General features: G+C 39.2%; 1 protein-coding gene across 1 annotated transcript; it reads right to left on the bottom strand.

Annotated features, from left to right (window-relative positions):
• Positions 1-436: 436 nt before the first annotated feature.
• Positions 437-12,417, bottom strand: LOC143933593 (uncharacterized). The gene is made up of 5 exons (XM_077456541.1): positions 12,294-12,417; positions 9,922-10,035; positions 8,100-8,249; positions 6,591-6,731; positions 437-835 (listed from the first exon to the last, which is right to left on the bottom strand). Exons 1-5 carry the CDS (start codon positions 12,346-12,348, stop codon positions 642-644), a joined length of 654 nt encoding a protein of 217 aa, XP_077312667.1. The 5' UTR covers positions 12,349-12,417; the 3' UTR covers positions 437-641.
• Positions 12,418-17,977: the final 5,560 nt, after the last annotated feature.

Genomic DNA, 17,977 nt, shown 5'->3' on the forward strand with positions numbered 1-17,977 from the left:
TTAAAGTGGTTGTAAACCCTTACAACCAACTCTGACCTACAGGTAAGCCTAGATTAAGGCTTACCTGTAGGTCCAAGAAATATCTCCTAAACCTACACGGTTTAGGAGATATTTGCCGAAAGACAGGCGCCGCGGTCAACGGCGATATGCCGCGAGCGGCGCCTCCCATGCGCATCCGCGGGAGTGACGTCATCGCGGCTTCGCCGAATAACAGCGGCGGAGCGGCGAGACCCACCAAGAAGATGGATGCGCCGGACTACAGGGGACAGCGGTGACTTCGCTGGCTCCTGTGTCAGGTAAGTGACACATAATGGGCTACTATGCGATGCGATGCGATGCATAGTAGTCCATTATGCTTTACCTTTGCAGGGAATGTAAGAGGAAGTAAACTCATCAGGGTTTACTTCCTCTTTAAGAAACTATAATGCCATGTATGTTTTTATTTTTTCCACAGAGTTTTAATGATTGACATTAAAATACAAAATTCTCAATTTGCAGCACAAAATTAACTTGTGTAATCAATTCAATTGACATCGTTTCATTTAATTATTATTTTTTTTATGCAAAATCTGAAGGATCCGTGATCGGTCGACGTCATGGACTTCGGTCTCTTTTTACCCTTTTATAACTATGCAAATATTTCAAATCAATAACTTCAGGAAGAAAAGACAGATCACAGCCGGGAGGTAGAAGCCTTTTCGGAGACCCGTACTTCCACTAGTGCAGACAAACTTAATCGATGTTGATAATCCATCAACGCTGTAAGACTGGCTGCCAAAGTTGCAAAAACTTTGCGTGGAGCAACCACGAATGGCTGTTGCGAGTGATTGGCTTCCTGCAAAATGATAGAAAAACAATTAATTCAAATACTGAAAAAATAAAATATATAATTTAAATCAAGGATATCCAACCTTTCGATCTTCCTCGGGCCACATTGGAAGAAGAGGAATTGTCTTGGGCTACACTACAATACTACTATATACACTAACAATCAGGGGCGGACTGACAACTCATGGGGCCCCCGGGCAATAGGAGATTATGGGGCCCCCAGACAATCAGAGATTATGGGGCCACACAGTATACACACACACACGCAGTATACAATCACATAGTATAGTCATACATGTACACACAGTATACACAGACATGTTTCTATTGGCTAAGAAGGTACTGGAGAGGCGGGGCAGCTATAATCTCAGGATTTTTAGATCAAAAGGATGTCGGTAAGGGGCATTTCAGAGAAAGATGTAACAAAAAACACAGATTTTTACATACTGTCCCTGGTTTTACTGAGGCTGGCAACCCTGATGGGGCCCCCTAGTGGCCCGGGGGCCCTCGGGCAGTACACGAGTGGGCGAATGGTCAGTCCGCCCCTCTTATTCCCTATCACATCTGAGCAGCCCATGTGACTATAAAGTCACACATGCGGGGCTTATAATACACAGTGGTAAATGACAACCCGCTCCCTCCTCCTCCTCTATGCCCACTAACCAGCTAAGCACAATAGGTGGGGGATATTACATTTAGATTGATGGAGGCTTCACCTCCCTGTTATTCTAAGACACAGCCTGTGACTGGACAAAATCCACCCACACTGTGTAATTGTTAAAAAATAATAATGATTTGATTTCAAATATATACTGGTTTTACTGAGGCTGGCAACCCTGATGGGGCCCCCTAGTGGCCCGGAGCCCTCGGGCAGTGCCCGAGCGGGCGAATGGTCAGTCCGCCCCTGCTAACAATAAAGCCTGATACACACTACTAGTTTTTTTTTTCGTTCAACCCCCAATAAAAACCTGACAGCTCAGGTTGGAGCCACTGTACTAACAATCCGATGTTAGTACAACGATCTCCCCTGCTGAGCTATTGTGTTCTGATAGGGAGACTACTCCCCCCCCCCCCACCTTGTTTTGATCACAACCCATTTGGCCAGGTCTGCTGGAACCGGGTGCTATACACACGGGCCGAACATTGGCCTGTTTCTATTGAACCAACCAATGTCGCTCCAACATTCAGCCCATGTGTATTAAGCATAAGGAAAGCCGATGAGCAGAAAAAGTCAGGCAGATCACAAGTTACTGATCTCTGATTTAGATACAGTACCTATCTAGTAACAACACTTTTTTTTTTTTTGTAATATTTTGTATTATAAAAGAGGGAAACATAAAACTAGTGTGATATTGGACACTCAATGAATTCTCAAGGTGATTATCAGATATTTTTGGTTCTTTCCCCTCGCATGCTTCGTGCTTGGGAATAGTGTCCTTGGAAATAGTCGCTCACAAAAAAAAAGGTGCTGCCAAAAACTGATGACATGAATAAGGCATGATTGGGAAGAGTGGGATGTTTTTGTTTTGGGAAGATAAAATTTATAAATGTGCAGTAAAAAAAAAAAAAGAAAGTCAAATGCTTGCTACATTTTGTTACATTTGCTACAGTTCTACATTTTTACAAAAAATTTCAAATATAACATCAAAATTTTTATGTAAGTTTATGATTTTCTGTTGGGCTGCATTCAAAAGCCATCTTGGACCACATGTGACCCTTGGGCTTGGGTTTTAAATGCAAATAAAACGTGAATTATTAATTATTGTGTTGGTTTTAGTGGTTGGGGGGAACTTAGAATGAGAGAAGAGAAAATATATTTTTTTTCCTTCTCCTTTGGAATCTATCATCACCATCACCAAGTACCTAGGGGTAAAGTCTCCTTGAGATCAATTTTTATTTTATTTTATTTATTTATTTATTTATTTATTTTGGTGTGTGTCTCAATAAAAATGGATATAATATATATATATATATATATATATATATATATATATATATATATATATATATATATATATATATATATATATATAGAAAAATATATAGAAAAATATATATAAAAAAATGGGGTTGGACACCCCTGTTTTAAATGCAACTAAAACATGAATTATTAATTATTGTGTTGGTTGTAGTGGTTGGGGGGAACTTAGAATGAGAGAAGAGAAAATATATATTTTTTCCTTCTCCTTTGGAATCTATCATCACCATCACCAAGTACCTAGGGGTAAAGTCTCCTTGAGATCAATTTTTATTTTATTTTATTTATTTATTTATTTTGGTGTGTGTCTCAATAAAAATGGATATAATATAAATAAATATATATATAATATAATATAAAAAAAATATATAAAAAAAATGGGGTTGGACACCCCTGTTTTAAATGCAACTAAAACATGAATTATTAATTATTGTGTTGGTTGTAGTGGTTGGGGGGAACTTAGAATGAGAGAAGAGAAAATATATATTTTTTCCTTCTCCTTTGGAATCTATCATCACCATCACCAAGTACCTAGGGGTAAAGTCTCCTTGAGATCAATTTTTATTTTATTTTATTTATTTATTTATTTTGGTGTGTGTCTCAATAAAAATGGATATAATATAAATAAATAAATAAATATATATATATATATATATATATATATATATATATATATATATATATATATATATATATATATAATATAATATAATATAAAAAAAATATATAAAAAAATATATATAAAAAAATGGGGTTGGACACCCCTGTTTTAAATGCAACTAAAACGTGAATTATTAATTATTGTGTTGGTTGTAGTGGTTGGGGGGAACTTAGAATGAGAGAAGAGAAAATATATATTTTTTCCTTCTCCTTTGGAATCTATCATCACCATCACCAAGTACCTAGGGGTAAAGTCTCCTTGAGATCAATTTTTATTTTATTTTATTTATTTATTTATTTATTTTGGTGTGTGTCTCAATAAAAATTGATATAATATAAATATATATATATAATATAATATAAAAAAATATATAAAAAAATATATAAAAAAAAATGGGGTTGGACACCCCTGTTTTAAATGCAACTAAAACGTGAATTATTAATTATTGTGTTGGTTGTAGTGGTTGGGGGGAACTTAGAATGAGAGAAGAGAAAATATATATTGTTTCCTTCTCCTTTGGAATCTATCATCACCATCACCAAGTACCTAGGGGTAAAGTCTCCTTGAGATCAATTTTTATTTTATTTTAATTTTTTATTTATTTTGGTGTGTGTCTCAATAAAAATTGATAATATAAAAAAAAATGGAAATTAAATTATTATTGTACAAATACTTTGACCATATCTATAAAGTTAATTATTTATAAAAGAGCAAGTTTAAAGTAGATATTTACTTAAAATATATACTTCTCCTGAATCAGTACAGCCTATATTAAGGTGGAATAGGCAGATAAATTACTTTGCGAATTAATCAATCCAGTGTATGTAGAAAGGTAGAATTATTGATTTACATCATTCATACTCTGAAGCAGCTTTTCTCAACCATTTTTCCCTAGAAAAACCCCTTGAAATAATTATTTGGTCCTGGGAAAACCCTGCTAAAATGTCAAAATAAAGTCATTGGGTGTTAATAGGAAAAAGACCTTGACCTTCATGGTCAGGGAAAAATTCCTCCCTTATAATGGTGGTCAGAATTCCATCTTTCCAGACAGCTAAACATGTCATTAATGTCATGCTGCTGGCTTTGCCAAATGGTATTGGACCAAGGAACTATTCCGGCATCGTCAGATGGGAGGTCAATTAACAACAACTCAAGGAGACCGTAGCAATCTCTTGAGGAACCTTAGGGATCCACGGAAACCCTGGTTGAGATTGGCTGCTCTGGAGAATAGTAAAATCAAAACTTCAAGGTAAGGTAAAGGCAGTCCCTGGGTTATAAACATCCGACTTACATCCGACTCATACTTACAAATGGAGGGAGACAGCAGGAAGTGAGAGGAAATCTACCTCTAGGAAGGGAAATTCACTTCTGTAATGCCGCATACACACGACCGGACTTTCCGGCAGAAAAGGTCAGGCGGAATCATTTTATTGGATATTCCGATCGTGTGTGGGCTTCATTCTTCAAAAATTTTGACGGACCTAAAAATAGAACATGTTTTAAATCTTTCCGACGGAATCAGTTCCTATTGGGGAAAAGCGTTCATCTGTAGGCTATTCCGAAGGACCAAATACGACGCAAGGGCAGCTATTGGCTACTGGCTATTGAACTTCCTTTTCTAGTCCCGTCATACGTCGTCGCATTCAAAATGAACGGACTTTGGTGTGATCGGGTGTAGGCAAGTCCGTTCGGTCGGAACTCCGTCGGAATGACCGTCAGAGTTTATTCTGATGGAAAGTCCGGTCGTGTGTACGCGGCATAAGATTTATCATGGGAAAAAGGGTGTCTCCACTGCAGCTGTATCTCCAATCCTTGTCTCCACAACAACCCAACATTTTCCAAAGCCAATTGTCACAGGGACAGAAAGCGAGATAGAATATTCTGAACAGGGGCACAGGCAGCAAAACAAATGCTACAGGGGTGTTAACCCTTTCCTATACTATCCAAAAAAACATAAAATATATTTTTTTTGCTGGAGCTACACTTAAAAAAAATGTACCTGTTCCGACTTAATAACAAATTCAACTTAAGAACAAACCTAAAGACCATATCTTGTTTGTAACCCGGGGACTGCCTGTTAGCCCTTGTACACACGGTCGGAGATTCCGACGGAATGTGTCCTATCGGACCGTTTTGTCGGATAATCCGACTGTGTGTGGTCTCCATCGGACTGTTTCCATCGGAGTATCCAACGGGCCAAGTTTTCTAACTTGTCCGTAAAATTTTCCGACAAAATGCTCGGACATACTCCGATCATGTGTAGCCTACTCCGACGGACAAAGTGCCACGCATGCTCAGATCAAATTCCTAGACCAAAGCTATTGGCTACTAGCCTGATTGTAATCCCGTCGTAACGAAATGACGTCACCACGTTATGTACAAACGGATTTTCCGACAACTTTGTCCGATCGTGTGTATGCAACAGTTTCGGACAAAATCCGTCGGACAAAATCCATCGGACAAAATCCAACGGATTGGTTGTCAGAATGTCCGACCGTGTGTACAAGGGCTATTAGATTCCTTGATAGGGGATGATAGGGCTGGGTATCAGGGGGCTTTTTCTTCTTGGTGAGTACTTTTAAGATACTGTATGTTGGGTTAGTGACACTGGAGTCAGTGACATAGTGGGCTTTTTATTGCTATGTTGTCTCCTTTCAGGCCTCCTGTCTAAGCATCTGCAAAAGCAAAGTCTTCCAGTGCCAACTTTCTTTGCAACTCTGTGATATCATGTGAATATATTCGCTAAGTGCCACAAATGGGGGCTAATGCTGGAAAGTTGTCACAATAAACCCTCTCCTTTAAGAACCCCCACCTTTTACCATGCCAACCAATCACTTTAGCACCATGGCACTCTTTCTATGGTATCATTTCTTTATTTCATATAAATCTGCCCCTAGCATGAAAGGGCCACTTGGGTGTATTTAGTCCCTGAATCAAAGGTTCCTAGTCCTCTGTACCAAATTCAGGTTCATATCGAATTGTAAATGAATTTATTGTCTCCTATCCTTTTTTGTTCATTCTGTAAAATAATATAAGCTGTGTATAGGTAATATTAGGTAAGTAATCTTACAAGGGTAAAGCACATACATTTTGGGTATGGTCACATACATCTGTACAATTTACCTGAAAGTTGTGTAGACTGTAATAGGCACATGCTCTCATTGCCAGTGCATTGAATGGTATCCGAAGTGTAGCACCAGGTGGAGCTAGCAGATGCACAGGATCGGCATGTCACCCCATTAGATACTGTGCTGTCCCCTGGCACTTAGAAGGAGAAAAACAGAACAGAGATATAAAAGCTTAAAAATAAAGTGTAACCTTAAAGCGGAGTTCTGCCTAATTTTTTATTTTTTTTTAAGGTCAGCAGCTACAAATACTGCAACTGCTGACTTTTAAAATAAGGACACTTACCTGTACAAGGCGCCCACGATGTCGGCACCCAAAGCCGACCCGTCCCTCGGCTCTCAAGTGGAGGCGCCGCCATCTACGGTAAGGGAATCAGGAAGTGAAGCCTTGCGGCTTAATTTCCTGGTTCCCTACTGCACATGTGCGACTCGCGCTGCCACTGGCCCCTGCTGTTCTCTGGGACCTGTGTGTCTCCTAGAAGACAGTGGGGGGGGGGGGCGGAAGTAGCTTAGATACCCACGGGTGGCTCGGCTATCTATACCCGGAAGTGGGAGCAAAATACCTATATTAGGCAGGTACAGTATCTGCTCCCCCCTGAAAGGTACCAAGTGTGACACCGGAGGGGGGAGGATTCCGAAAAGTGGAAGTTCCATTTTTGGGTGCTTTAAGTGATATCTGGGCTAAAAATAAATATCCTGCTGTGATGAAGGAAATAAGAGAGAGGAGTATTGTTTATGATCCCTCCAATAATGAAAGCTTTGCAAAAATGTTATGCATATAGCAGTAATGAATAAATCACCAGTAGAACCAATTTAATGTTTTGCTGTTCCTCTAAGGCCGAGGTCTCCAAACTGTGGACCTGGAGTTGGATGCAGGCCTTTGCTTGCCTTTATCTGGCCCTCGGGGCACTATTCCCTCCACTGACACCAAAAATGGGGTATAATTCCTTTAGCTGACACCAATTATGGGGCACAGTTCCTTCTATTGACACCAACAATGGGCACAGATCCTTCCACTGACACCAACCATTATATTACATTGACACCAATGATGGGGCAAAATTACTTCCATTGACACCAACAATGGTGCGCAATTCCTTCCATTGACAACAATGATGGGGCACATTTCCTTTCAACTGACACCAACGATGGGGCACAATTCTTTCCATTAACACCTACAATGGGGAACAACTAGTCCTCTCACTGACACCTCAATTCGGCATTGTTTGCTCCCACTGGACACCAGGACATTTTCTACTCCCAATGGTCCTAGTCCGGTCCCCCTTGTGTCTGAAGGAAAGTAAACTGGCCCTTTGTTTGGAAAGTTTGGAGACCTCTGCTTTAGCGTGAATAGTAAACTGCTAAAAAGTTGCCCAGGGGATCAGTTACCAATGTGTCAGAAATTGCCACCAGCAGGACGCTTGTGCTTCTGTGCTTTGTTTATCAGTTTACAAATGAATCATTATACCTGTAAATTAACAGTTAAATGTTAAAAAAAATGACTTACAGGAAGGTAAAGTTGGGGTGCAGTTATCAGTCGTGTTGCAACACGATGCAGCTGATTTTATTCTTCCTCCATTCGTGGTAAGACTTCCACTTAGGCTACAATCATTGAGGGATAAACACGACATTGTGTAGCTGGCGGTGGCAGAGATACCTACAAGTAAATAAAGTTTATTACTTTCTTGAGACCGTTAGTTCTTACTGTATTTATTCTGGAAGGAAGGAGGTCTGAGATTTAAAGTGGATGTAAATCTGATTAATGAAATTTGAGCTGTCTGTAGTGTTTTCTAATCTCTCTCCAAAGCACTGTGTCCCGTGTGTTTCTTCTGTTCTGTAGCTCGTTACTGATCCAGCCACAGGCCCATGCATCTGGTCCATGAAGAGCCACTCTCATCTCATCAGTCCATAAAACCTTTGAAAAATCTGTCTTCAGATATTTCTTGTCCCAGTCTTGAACTTTCAACTTATGTGCCTTGCTCAGTGGTGGTCGGCTTTCAGCCTTCCTTACCTTGGCCATGTCTCTGAGCACTGAACACCTTGTACTTCTAGGCACTCCAGGTAGGTTGTAGTTCTAGAACAGCACTGGAGGATGATGGGTTTCTGGTAGCTTCACGTTGGATTCTTCTCAAATCTTTGGCAGTTAATTTGCGTAATTTTTTTGTCAACACGTTTCTTGCGACCCTGTTGACTATTTGCAACAAAACGTTTGATGGTTCTATGATCACTCCCCAAAATCATAACACTTTCAAGAGTGCTGCATCCCTCTGAAAAACTAATTTTTGACTTTTCAGAGTCAGTTAAATCTCTTTTTTAGCCAATTTTGCCTGAGGAAAAGAAGCTGCCTATTAATTATCCACACCTTGATATAGGGTGTTAATATCCTTAGGTCACACTCTCCATCATTACATAGATACGCATCATCTGATATGCGCGGAGGTCCACCCTAAAATGGACCTTCCGCTCATCGGAATCCTCCCCCCCTCCGGCGCCACAATTGGCACCTTTCAGGGGGGAGGGGGGTGCAGTTACCTGGATAATCCAGGTAACTGCACCCACTTCCGGGATAGCTCTCTGCGGAAAGGGGCGTATATTACGCCCCTTTCCGCAAGTGCCCGCCCCCTTCCGCAAGTGCCCCGCTGCCTGCTGGGAAACACACAGATCCCAGAGGCAGCGGGGACCGTCCTTATTGCGCAGCGCGACTCGCGCATGCGCAGTAGGGAACCGGGAAATGAAGCCGAAAGGCTCCATTTCCTGATTCCCATACCCAAGATGGCGGCGGCAGCACCCGAGTGACGATCTAGAGATCGGCTTCGGGTGCCGACATCGCGGGCGCGCTGGACAGGTAAGTGTCACTATTTTAAAAGTCAGCAGCTGCAGTATTTGTAGCTGCTGGCTTTTAAAAAAAAAAAAAACGCGGAGTCCCGGCGGACTCCCGCTTTAAATCCAATAAGCATTCCAGTTTATACAGCTTAGAGTTGTACAATATGCATAAAAACGATGATTTGGTCAAAATTCCCACATGCCTAAATAATTGTGCACACAGTGTATATATCCTTATTTGGTCTTTGTCAAAATCCATTAAGGGGTACACTCAAGATGATAATGCAAGGCATCCGTATGGCCATGTGCTGGGTCACATTGCCTGTTGGATCAGTGGATCTCCATTTCAGCAAATTCAGATGTCTTCACCAATCCCTACCTACGAGATAAACACCAAATATCCAAAGATAGACGCTCACCAAAACTCATGAGTCCATAATGTTGTGCACGCATTTAAGGTTAGAACTTGTCTGTGAGATAACCTGATTTTTGAAAGTGGAACTTACCTGTTGTGGTTGTTGTGTATATAACGCCACACTGATTGCCAGAAGAGCAGGTGACACTGGAGCCTGTACATGAAGTTGATGTACTTGTGCACTGTGTGCAAGAAAGTGAGTGACCTATATAGAGAGAAATTATGTCAGTTGGCTATAATTATATGAAATAATATCACTATTGCTCTACAACAACTAAACAGATTTAGACTTTCAATCCTCAACTGTCATTGTAAGCCCTTGTACACACCATCGGACATTCCGACTGAAAATGTCCGATCGGACCGTGTTTTCGGATAATCCGACCGTGCGCGAGCTTCATCTGACTTTTTCCGTCGGAATGTCCGACCAACAAAGTTTGAGAGCTGGATATCCAAAAAAAATTTCCGGCAACACGATCCTTTTTTAAAGAATTCCGATCCGACAAAGTGCCACGCATACTCAAATCAAATTCCTAGACCAAAGCTATTGGCTACTGGCCTTAACGTAGTTCCGTCGTAACTAAATAACGTCATCACGTTACGTCGGACCCAATTTTCCAAAATTTTCCAACTTGTTGGAAATATTTTCCGACAAACTGGTCCGATCGGACATACTCCGATCATGTGTAGAGAATTCCGATCGGACAAAGTGCCACGCATGCTCAGATCAAATTCCTACATCAAAGCTATTGGCTACTAGCCTGAACGTAGTCCCATCGTAACGAAATAATGTCATCACGTTCTGAACGATCGGATTTTCCGACAACTTTGTCCGACCGTGTGTATGCAACACCAGTTTCAGACAAAATCCGATGGATCTTGTTGTCGGAATGTCCAACCGTGTGTACAAGGGCTAAGACAAATAATAGGATGAATCTTCTCAGTGGGGACTCCAGACAGCAATAAAAACTGGACAAACATTCTAACCTTTCCACACTCAAAACTAAAAAATAAAACTACAAAAAAATCTACAATAGATTTCACTTGGATTAGTGCCATCATCTCTAAGCTTAGTGAAAAGTAATATGAGTTTCATAGGCCAATTCACACCAATATTAACGCTCAAAACATTACTATCTTTATATACTCTTAATTTTCCTACAGAATATTAAGGTCTTGGTTGTAGAATTTAGTGAGAAGATTATGGAGTTAATTTACCAAGGGCAAATAGACTGTTCCCTTGCAAGTAAAATTGCACTTTGCAAGAAAATTTGCCCCAGAGCTTAGTGAATGCAGTGAATTTTCCCTTTGCAAAGAATATCCAATTACCGTATGTCCAAGGAAAAATTTAAATTAAAATAACACCTATATTTGTCTATGAAATATAGAATGACACTAGGATATAAAGTAGTAATAAGACAAGAATTATTTTCTTAATTCATTTTTTAAAAGTTCTAAATTTGAATAATGCCATTTTTACACTTACTAATTGCAGATATAACATATTTGATTAACCAACAAAACACCAAAAAAAAGCAAATATTTAATATTTTTTTAAATTGATTTTACCCACAGGTTTATCCTTTCTTATCCTGAACCTTCTCATAGGTTAAGGAATTTCCCTTTGTAAAGGTTTGCTCTTTTCTGATTTATAATGTATTCATTTATTTGGTTTAGACAAAGGGTCACCATCTCATAGTTTTTTGCTAATTGCAATGTCTGAAGGTATCACTTAAACTACTGCCTCTCTCTCTCTTCTCTCTCTCAATATATGTATACAGTATAAATTAAAAGCTGAGACCCACAATAAAAATTTAAAAAATACTGCATTGCCTTGTTGCAAGACCTGTGAATGCCTCAAAAAATAGAGAAACACCGGGAACAATAGTATAACATTGTTTATTTTAGATGGTGGAAGGCGGAGATTGGGATGTATTGTTGTTATATTTTTGTAATTAACACATTTTTTAATTTTTATATTTAGTTGTATTTCAACTCATTTAGTTTACTACACCCCTGAGGATCACTTATGTGGTACGTTGGACCGTGCCTTCTTTCTGGTACCACCTTTCCTTTCTCTGAGTTCCTCAATCTCTATCTGTTTCTATACAGTATATATAAGGTTTTTCTTCTTATCTCACTTTTAAAGCTCTAAACTCTATTGGTGCCATGTTTGCACTTACGGTACCCATATAAAAAAATATTTTTTTGAGTGCTCCCTGAAGCGTTTACATCATATGTATATACTGTTTGGAAACACCCCCCCCCCCCCAAAAAAAAAAATATATATATATACATATACATATATATATATACATGCATACATGCATACATGCATACATACACATATATATATATATATATATATATATATATATATATATATATATATATATTATATATACAAACCCCTTCTTGTTAATTTTTTTTTAACTCATGGAGAATTAAAAAAAATAAACTTACCAGATGTTACCAAGGCTAAAAGCACTCCGAGAATCCCATACAGAGATGTCATCATGAGGATTATCAGTCAGAAGTGCGTGTTAGGTAGACAATTGGTCTTAATATATACTATTTTCATTGTGGGTGTGGATTCTTAAGGATATATATGGAAAAATATATGTATATATACACGCACACAAAGGAGTGGGATTTTTACTGGGTGTACCTGCATTCCATTATCGATTGTTTGCTGAAGTAGGTGTGCTGCAATAGCTAAAGACTGCCATGGCCTGCGAACGTGTGAATGTCCTTCAGCTTTCTGAAGCCCTCAAGAAATTTCTCTTGTAAAATGCATGAAATCTTTATTAATGGAGCTATCTTTTTTTTGTTTTTTTTTGTTTCATACATTTTTATTGAGTGAACATAAGAATATTATACAACAATCCATTGTAACATTTGGATGCTATAACCCCACTGGCGGTATAATTACTGTATGTTGGATTTTAGGTGCTGAAAGCGGTACCATTATTTTGCATGGACATTTGGTGTTTTATGTTGTAGGCCTGTAATTCTTAGGAATAACTCATTTAAATCTGCCCAAACAAGAGTCTAGTAGACATCCCGGGTATGATAAAGTTTGAAACAAAAAATCATAAATTATAATATAATAAAATCAAAAACACTGGAATTTGCTCAGTTGCAGAATTGTCACTGTCGTTACTTTCAGTGTTTGATGATGAATTTCCCTATCACTATCGCTCAATTCTGCAAGTGATTCTAATTAATTATCGTTGTTTTCTAGCTGGTTTAAAACCACTTTTGGCGTAAGGGGACGGTTTTGGTTGCTATGGACAATCTCCAGTTTCCAGGCAGAAAGAACAGTATTTATAATATAAACGTCACTTTCGGTGTCCTACGCATTACGTCACTTCTTACGTGACTTCAACGATCCCAGTTGAAGTCACATGAGAAGTGACGTAACGCGTAAGACACCGGAAGTGGCGTTCGCACACGAGCAAGACGCTTGTAATCTGTTACTGTGTGAATATTTATCTGCAATGTGTGAGTAGTTTTTCTTTATTAAACGTTTGTTTTATGTAAAACTACTACACTAAGGTGGGCTTTATATTTATTTTCGGAGTATCCCCTTTGAGCTAACCTGTGGATTAACCTCGTATGGGACGGTGGTGAGGCTACAAGAGTCTGAAGTTTCCTCCCTGGTTTCCCTGTTTTCCCTCAGAGGCTATACATGCTGTATAAAAAGAAGGGAAGAAGGGACAACGAGGGGGCAGCAACGGGACTTTATATGAAACAAGACACTGATGGTCAATTAAATCAATCAATAAAATGATAATTTAATGGCGATGCACAGGGAGATATAATAAATAAGTTAATGATAAATCAATATTATAATAAGCAAAATTAAAAAATTATACATGATGATAACATAATCAAATTCATATTATAGTAACATTATTATATAAAATTCATATTATAGTAGCATTATTACACATAGTTAGTAACAAACCAAAAGTACATCCCAACGTGCATATACAGTAGAAACCAATAAAATGAATTGATGATTTAATTAGATCAAACCCATGGGGAAATCTTGGTTGTTGGGGCATAATATCCACTGGTAAAAATCTCTACGCGTTTCGTGGATTGTTTCCACTCATCAGGAGCTGCTATAAAAATTGGGGGTACCCCTTTCACAGTTTGCATTTGCTCCTCTATCCAGAAGATTGCGCACCATTTCAAAATTGCCCATATTGGCTGCAAACATCAAAGGAGTCCATCCAAACTGAAAGCAGCATTCAACACTCAGTCCTCTTTCTGCTCTCTATGACCCCCAATATACCAGTCATCGTCACTGTCGCTGCTCTCTCCACCCCCAGGAACCGCATGGATCAGACCAGCCGCCATCTTCTCAGCTCCTCTCAGTCTGTTATATTCATATAAAGTCCCGTTGCTGCCCCCTCGTTGTCCCTTCTTCCCTTCTTTTTGTTCAAATATCGGGGATGGATCTCGGTGTACCGGATGGTCACGGCTCATAAAAATTCCCACCTGTATCTATTCTACATATACATGCTGTATACCTTACAGCCGTAAGGTAATTGCCCAGTGTGCTCAGTGAACACTTGGACATCACCTTTGCTGTGGATTGCTTTGTCACGTATTCACCTTAGTACTACATAGTTTCACCTTAAAGTGGCACCTTCACTTTAGATTTATTTATGTACTATGTATATATATATATATTTTAATTCACTTTGAGTGACACCATCACTTGTTTTTGATGTATTTATTTATTATTTTTTCTTCTGCTGCTTTATTAATTTATTAATTTATTTATGTACTTTTTATCTGTAGAGATATTATGCACATCACTTTATTGGTTTTGGACACAAATAGACCACTGCACAAGTAACGTGTTTTACACTTTTGATTGACTTAATGATAAGGATTTGTTTTTTCTCGTATATTTATATATATATATATATTCACGTGTGGGAGCGTAACACCACCCGTTTGTTATCACTATTTGTATGAGAGTGTTTAGCTCATAAGGTGTGTGCAGCATCCATATAGACGTTATCTCTCTTTGCCTCGTATATAGCGCAGGAGCTCACATACATACTCATTTATCATATAAAACTGCATGCAGGGCACTGGACAAACCACTAGGGACAAAGGGTAGGTGAAATAAATCGATACAGTAATGTAATCTGTAAGATTACAGTGTACTGTATGTATTATGTTTTTACTTTTTGAATTTGGCGCCGTTCTCCGTCCCCGTGCGTCGCAACGCTTGCAGGGAACGGAGCCTGGGCCCTGTGATGTATCGAGTGGAGGACGGCTCACACACAGAGTGGGGAGGACATCTCAGGATCCTGGGAACAAGGTAAGTTTGCTGTACCTGGATCCTGCGATGCAATCCCGAGTGTGGCTCGGGGTTGCAGCTTTTGGTGCTGAAAATCCACCCCAAGCCACACTTGGGAATACCGACAGGGAGGTTAAGTTACAGTAGATAAGAGTAACATTCTATATCTGCAGAATATTTCAGGTAATAATTAAGAGTCTTTTCATATATTTCAAAAATATACATATTGTATAGTTTATCTATATGATGGTTTTATAGTATAGCTTGTATATTGAAAGGGTAGTATTGTTTTGATATTAATAATGTGGTTTTAGTCATTTCCAGTTTACAACTTACTTTAAATAATAAAAAAATAAAATAAATAAATAAAAAAAAGTTGGGGGGGTTAAGGGGATAAGGTTGAGGGTTCAGTCTGTACCCATTTTTTCCTCATTTCTTTATTCTTTACTCTCTTCCTCTAATGTCAGATGTATTCTGTTTTTGATTGGTGTTTTCTGTATTTATAAATGAATTGCTTTGTTGGCAGAAGAGGATTTAAATTGTATCTAATTATACCATTTGGTAGTGAATTTCGATATTTTTTTCCTGAGATATGATAATGAGCTCTTCTATTTTCTCTATGTTAATGATTCTGAGGAACCATTCCTTTTTGGAAGGAATGATAGTTGAACGCCAATGTCTTGCTGCGTTAATCATGAACATGGATAACAATTTGAGTTATTGTTTCTTGGGGATCATGGTATGATGTAGAAGGTATTGCACTGCATTCAAGTTCAGGTTGTCAGATGTGATTGAAGAGATGGTATCGTGAACCATCTTCCAGAAATCCTGGATTTTGGGGCACGACCACCATGTATTCAACATCAACCTTTCCTCTTTTTCACATCTCCAGCATTTATCTAATGTCTAGGATGAGGATTTGATAAAAAAAAAAAAAAACAGGTGCTCTGTACCATCTTGGCAGTATTTTGTACCCACATTCTTGAGTAGCTATGTTTAAAGAACCTTTATGAGCGTACACGTATATGGTTTCCCATTCAGTATTTGTTATGTTGATATTAATAACTTGTATTCATGCTTGGCATGACATACTGGAGAAAGAATTTTTTTCCTCAAAAAAGGGATGTGTATAAAATTGATATGACGTGTCTCTGTGGGTTTTTATTTTTTTTAACGTAGATTTTCTAGGCTCATAGGGGGTCTTATCCACACCTGGGATGTTTCCCATCTAGTTAAGTAGTGTTTGATTTGCATATAGCTCCATTGTGGAATCGAGTGCGGATTAAGTCAGGGCTGGATTAACGTAGGGGCTATTGGAGCTGCAGCTCCAGGCCCCTACCTTAATATAGGCCCAGCCACCCAAAAAGGACATGGAAAGCAATGGGTCAACGGGAAGAGATCTCCCCTGACGGGCCCTGCATTCCACATGCACCGCCTGGGCAGGGTGGTGGGATTGATAATGAGCACTGCATGGCCAGTCCTAATAGAAGCCTGGGGCACGCCAATGCAGGGCTCTTACAGAAGTCTGGGGCTTCCACAGTGTTAGGCCTGAGCAGCTGCACTCCTTCAGCTCAGAGTGCACGCCGATGCACGGCCCTTACAGAAACTTGGCAAATCAAATGCCAGGCTTCCATAGTGTTATGCCTGTGCGGCTGCGCACTTTTGAGTTTGGGCGCATGCCAGCACAGACTCTTGGAAAGCAGAAGGGTGCCCAGTAAAAGGCCCACCAAAATCCTCAGCACCAAGCACACGATGCTCTTAATCCGGCCCTGGATTAAGTTCATTATTGAGTTCTTCTCTAGGTAAGAGAATTCTTCTTTTAAAGAAACGATTGGATAAGACGTCTCTATAAGGCCAGATTTTGGAAAGGAAGTTTTGCTCTAGTCCTGGGGGGGAAGTCTGGATTGTCTCTTAATGGGATAAGTGGGCCTAACCAAGGTGTTGGGTTATTGGTTTTGAAAATTTCTCAAAAAATCTCCAATGTAGGGCCTATCAGAGGATGTGATTTGATAGCAGGAAGATGGTGATTTGGATGTATCCATGGTAGGGCTCTTAGGTTGTGAGAAAGTTGTTTGTGTTCTAGTGTTACCCAGTCTCTGACTGATAGATGTATATTTCAGTCTACTATTCTTGCTAACAGAGCTGCCTGATAATATTTGCGTAAGTCTGGGAGTGCTATTCCACCATTGAGCTTAGGTAGAGTAAGTCTTGTGTATTTAATTCTGGGTGGTTTACCCCTCCAGATGAATATTGAACAGACTCATCGGAGAGGCAATGAATTTTGCTGGTATTCGAATTGGAATAGTTTGCATGATGTATAAGAATCTGGGTAGGATTGTCATTTTGATTAATGAAGCTCTGCCAAACCAGGAGACATTTAAAGAATTCCATCATTATGAGGACAGGGGTAAAGAGTTAATGCGTCTCTTTGAGGACAGGGGTAAAGTGGTATTTGAATATAATTGAAAGTTTGGTGGGAATTTGGATACGTAAATATGTTATTGTATTTTTGGCCCATGTAAAGGGATTTTTTTTGGCATAGTTTTGGCATAGTGACACTGAATTTGAAGGTAGAGTGAAATTTAGGGCATTAGATTTAGAGTCGTTGATTTTTAAGTTTGATATAGATTGAAAGTGTTTTAGGTCTTGTTAGCCCTTGTACACACTGTCGGAGAATCCGTCGGAATGTGTCCTATCAGACCGTGTCGTCGGATAATCCGACTGTGTGTGGTATGCATCGGAATGATTCCGTCGGAATATCTGTCGGACCCAATTTTCCAACATGTTGGAAATATTTCCCGACCAACTGGGCCGGTCGGAC

The sequence above is a fragment of the Lithobates pipiens genome, unplaced genomic scaffold (genome assembly GCF_037356315.1).
Source record: "Lithobates pipiens isolate NorthernLeopardFrog02 unplaced genomic scaffold, aLitPip1_a1.2 Scaffold_27, whole genome shotgun sequence".
Classification (NCBI taxonomy): Eukaryota; Metazoa; Chordata; class Amphibia; order Anura; family Ranidae; genus Lithobates; species Lithobates pipiens.

Excerpts from the sequence above, each read along its gene's own strand:
- LOC143933593 (XM_077456541.1), bottom strand. The coding sequence starts at position 12,348 with ATGATGACATCTCTGTATGGGATTCTCGGAGTGCTTTTAGCCTTGGTA. Across the intron at positions 10,036-12,293 it reads TTTAGCCTTGGTAACATCTG|GTCACTCACTTTCTTGCACA; the intron begins GTAAGTTTATTT and ends CTCTCTATATAG. Across the intron at positions 8,250-9,921 it reads ATACACAACAACCACAACAG|GTATCTCTGCCACCGCCAGC; the intron begins GTAAGTTCCACT and ends ATTTACTTGTAG.